The sequence below is a fragment of the Sinocyclocheilus rhinocerous genome, unplaced genomic scaffold (assembly GCF_001515625.1).
Source record: "Sinocyclocheilus rhinocerous isolate Xijiao unplaced genomic scaffold, SAMN03320098_v1.1 scaffold1465, whole genome shotgun sequence".
Classification (NCBI taxonomy): Eukaryota; Metazoa; Chordata; class Actinopteri; order Cypriniformes; family Cyprinidae; genus Sinocyclocheilus; species Sinocyclocheilus rhinocerous.
In genome coordinates, this window is record NW_015645065.1 from 179,266 (window position 1) to 183,877 (window position 4,612).

Genomic DNA, 4,612 nt, shown 5'->3' on the forward strand with positions numbered 1-4,612 from the left:
AAAGCAGCTGCAATTCATTAATTGTATGTAATTTCCTTCAAAAAAACAATATGTGTGTCTTCTGAACCATATAGGGATATTTGTGGGTGTTCTGTAGATTGAGTTGATGTGCTTGTTCATATTGCATTTGAATTGAAGGTAAACTGCGATTTTAAAAAGTGTGATGCATTTAGCAAATGTCTAAAGTTCTTTGTGTATGGACGTTTTAGACATTTTTTTTGTAGGAACATTTTGGAAATTGTTGTACTTTCACGTTTCGGATCGTTCTGTGCACACCTTTATAAACGAGGCCCCAGGTGTCCACACATTCGCTGCATTGACTCACTACGGGGGTCTGTTCTAACGGTGCACGGCTCATAATTCTAACTCTTCACAGTATTAATATAGCAGTATTGATTATTTGCAGTAGTTGCCATGTATGTATGAGAAGTTGTTAACATGTTTTCATGTGTTTTTTAAGATCGATGAGTTGTCTGTCAAACCCTCTAATCCTTCCCAGGTCATCCCAGGTATGTGCTCTGTCCTAATATGATTGAATCATTTTTTTTAATCGCTTGCGTTATGATGTTTTTCTTTCTAAAAGCTCTGTTTTCTCTCCAGGCCCAGCCCCGTCTGCTCAGATCTATGACAACTCTACCCTTCCTGAACTTCCATCTGTTCCCGACACACTCCCAGCCTCCTCCTTCGGAGCGAACGCCAACACATCTGATGACATTGACTTTGACGACCTGTCACGACGCTTTGAAGAACTCAAGAAGAAGACCTAATTACAGAGAGCACATCTGGGAGTCGGAACATCTGTCTCAGCTGCCACACAAGAATGATTCAATGTACCCTGTCCATATTCACATACTCGCAGGTCTTCTGGTGGAGGTGTAATATAATATTTGTTACTTAACACAATGAAGGATCGGATGCTGTATAGACACTTGTGAATGGCAGTGGCAGAAATGTATATGCTCATTTTAGACTTTTACATAACATGGACTGTTGACAAATCGCCTACCCTTTGAATGAGCACTTTGCTTAGAGGGCCTTGCTGACAGCTAAAACTAGTTAATCATCTGTAGTTTAATCTCTGCGCCATGTGTGACCACCTGAGAAATCTCTCGATTATAAGATTATAATTCTGTCATGGTTGTTAACTTTCCCCCTTTTTAGAGAGCAATGTCTCTCTGACTCCTCTAGGAAAAAGCAGGTATAACCTGTCGCCATTATTTACACCCAGAGTTGCGCAATGAACTCTTTTGAATGTCTATGAACCTGCAAAAGACTGTATGATGCCATGGGTTGTTAGTGGATCACAATGTTTGTGCAAAGTGACTCAGCTTTTTGTTATTGGCAGAATGCATATAGACGGGGTGCTCTGGTGTTCTCAAATGAACACCAAAGGTTGCTTGTTTCTGGTGACCTGAGCGCCGAATTGAAGAGATTCAGCCTCACAATTAATAAACCATCTCTGTGTCCTGAAGTTAGGCATTTTACTTTCTAGATTGTAGTTTCACCCAGCAGCCATCTTAATTTGACTCAAAAGGAAAGGCTTTGTATTTTGTCTACAGTTGATAACACTCCTATTTCTAATCTTGTCTGTGCGTTTCTGGACTGAATTTGCCTTCGTTTCCACATCTCAAGCTGTGGCCTTGCTGTTCCACACCTTTCTCTGGGAAATGTGACTTTCCTTGACAGCTTGTACCATGAACTCCACATCTGAATAAGTATTTACATGCTAATTCTTTTCTTTGGTGGGGGATTTTACCATATATCATTTACGTATTTGTTGTAAGAATTGACTGTTTAAAGTGTCATTGTCTCAAGTTTTGAAAGCATTGTTTTGGCTGACTTTATAACACTAATTTGTGTTTTCTCCCTCATATAACCCAAATACAAATCTGGCAATGTTTAGGTATGTTTGATACTGATTTTAGCTTGCTTTGAAAACATATCTGATGCCATGTAATAAAGTCTATTTGCTCATAACCCTTTTACTTCTCACCCAAATAATGATTTACTGAATAAGTAATCCTAAGATTTTTTTCATACCACAACATGAATTGTACTAAACTGCTGTAACAAGTTTTTCCATTAATGAATACAGCACTTTTTTATAAAGGTTTGGCTGTACTCGGAATATAATGGAGCGCCATCGGCTTTTACACTTTATAACCACTAGAGGGTTACGTAATACAGTTAATAATGATCTATTACAGTGTTCCACAATCACTGTAGGCTAGGGATGTGCATTAGAGGTCTGCGGGGGACTGTTTTTTTAGTCCCGCTCCCGCAAGGTTATATTCCGCACCCACCCGCTCCCCCTATATATTCACTCTTTGTTCACCCGCTGTCCGCTTAGATTAATTTTCTTCCCGACCCGACCGTTCCCGCTACATTTAGATCTCGTTTCCAGAATCTCACATCCCAGCAAGCAATTTTGCGTTTACAAGACGTCTATTAGATGTCTAAATATAGCCTAGATGTCTAGGCTAAAACAACGCTAAATTTGGGCTGTCAGTGAAAATCTAATAGACGTCTAATCATAGCCCAAGAATAGACTAGTCATCAATTAGACCGCTATTAAACGACTACATATATAAGTCTAATAGACAACAAAATGGCAATCCATACATACAGCTTTTATTAAGAAAAGTAACATTTTTAACAACTTGGACAACTTAAGACAATACAAAATGATAAAAATACAAAAGAATTAATGACAAAATAAAATGTTATAAATACAATACACTTAAATATAAATATTATGATAAAAAAATCTGGAGTGTTTAACAACTTAAGATAATAAAAATATAAAAATCCCCCCACAATCTGTCTCTGCCTCCAAAATAGTCTGGCACAACTTTCAAATTCATAACAACACAGTGAAAGCTGCTGTAACTACAAAGTAGCCCAGTACACACATTAACCTCAAATGTTACATGGAATAATAAATTCACCGCTACCGTTTTATTACATTATGTTTTCTGTTTGTACTGTTTAGGTTTTAATGCTGCATTGCACATCTGAGCTATTTGCACTTATTATTTGTATTCTTAAGCTTTACTATCAATTTGCAAGTTTCAAAATGAATCTTATTGTAACGTTACTTGTACAATGACAAACATATTCTATTCAATTAGCTCATGCTCTCTCTGTATCTAACAAGCCATTGTTCAGTAATAAATTCAATATAATAATTAAAATAAATGATGGACTTTGTCAAAGATGAGAGCTATAGTGAGGAAATGTTGTTTTGGAGAGGTTTTTAAAAAAAAATTTTTTACCATTGCTGCCCGGATCTTTTCAATTTCCAACCGCTTTTCCAGATGTTGAAACTGTTCCTCAGTTTCTCCAATTCTTCTGCGTGTGTTCTCTGTATAAATTAATTTGGATTAATCTTTGTCAAAGCTGTGTTTGTTCTGTGGTTTGCTCTTTGCTCTTCTTGCACTGTTTTAAAATCAATTGAGTTTGTAAACACGTACAAATGATAAAACTTTAACTCTATTAAATTTCGCAATTTCTGCAACCTTTTATAGTTTGCAGAAAAGATAGCAGACCATTAGAACATTACAATCTAAAATTGCTCTTTAAAGCATTAAAAAAACTACATTAAAAGTTAAAATCACTGAATTAAAAATGAAAATAAATAATAAAGAAAATGACTACATTTTAACTGCTATAAAAAACACACATTAACTCATTTGAGCTTAGTAATTAATACTGTAGCCTACTAGCTTACATTTGATTTACCCATTACAATAGTCCACTTACAGTTACTGCTATCATTAAAATACACTTTATATGTAGGTTTAAAATTCTACAAAAGACACATTTAATGTCCAAAAACAAATGTTTTAGCAAAATGTATATTTTACTCAGAATTATTGTGCTACTATTCGATTGCGCTCCTTCTGTTTAGTGCGCATGCGCGCAGCTGCGCTCGTTGCTCTCACTATGCCTCACCCACTCCTGACATCAAAATGGATATGTTTGCATGACTTTCTAACATTTACAGATGAAAAATATACCTGTGACATGTCAGTTATGCACTGAGGAAAACACAACGTCTCAAATGCATTAAACAGCACAGATATATTCGCTGTTTGTCATGGTGGATCGATTTGATCCATGATCGACATTATTCCAAGATCTGCTTAAGAATAAACAAATTAGTGAGATTGTGTGAATTAAATTTGTCTTTAATGGAACCGCTTTAGCCCCGATTGATTTGTTAGGTTATTTCAAGTCAGGTTTTGGACTTTAATCCCAGTTTTTCATTAAAATACACTTTATATGTAGGTTTAAAATTCTACAAAAGACACATTTAATGTCCAAAAACAAATGTTTTAGCAAAATGTATATTTTACTCAGAATTATTGTGCTACTATTCGATTGCGCTCCTTCTGTTTAGTGCGCATGCGCGCAGCTGCGCTCGTTGCTCTCACTATGCCTCACCCACTCCTGACATCAAAATGGATATGTTTGCATGACTTTCTAACAGTATAAATAAATCGGTTTTTACCGATGCAAATATGTTAGAAATGATGCATCGAGATATAAATGACAACTTGTAGCCGATGCACACTTTTTAAACCGATGCATCGCATCGTTAACTTTTTAT

At 36.0% G+C, this 4,612-nt stretch overlaps 1 protein-coding gene across 3 annotated transcripts in view; it reads left to right on the forward strand.

Moving 5' to 3' along the window:
- Positions 1-1,977, forward strand: part of LOC107705324 (IST1 homolog) — an 8,194-nt gene extending 6,217 nt beyond the window's left edge. The window contains exons 9-11 of one of the 3 annotated variants that reach the window (XM_016508579.1): positions 461-509; positions 601-781; positions 836-1,977. In XM_016508579.1, the coding sequence (XP_016364065.1) occupies positions 461-509; positions 601-767 (216 nt within the window). In that variant the 3' untranslated portion in view covers positions 768-781; positions 836-1,977. Of the gene's footprint in view, positions 1-460; positions 510-600 lie in introns of all 3 variants that reach the window. The other 2 variants (XM_016508578.1, XM_016508580.1) reach the window with 2 other exon arrangements.
- Positions 1,978-4,612: the final 2,635 nt, after the last annotated feature.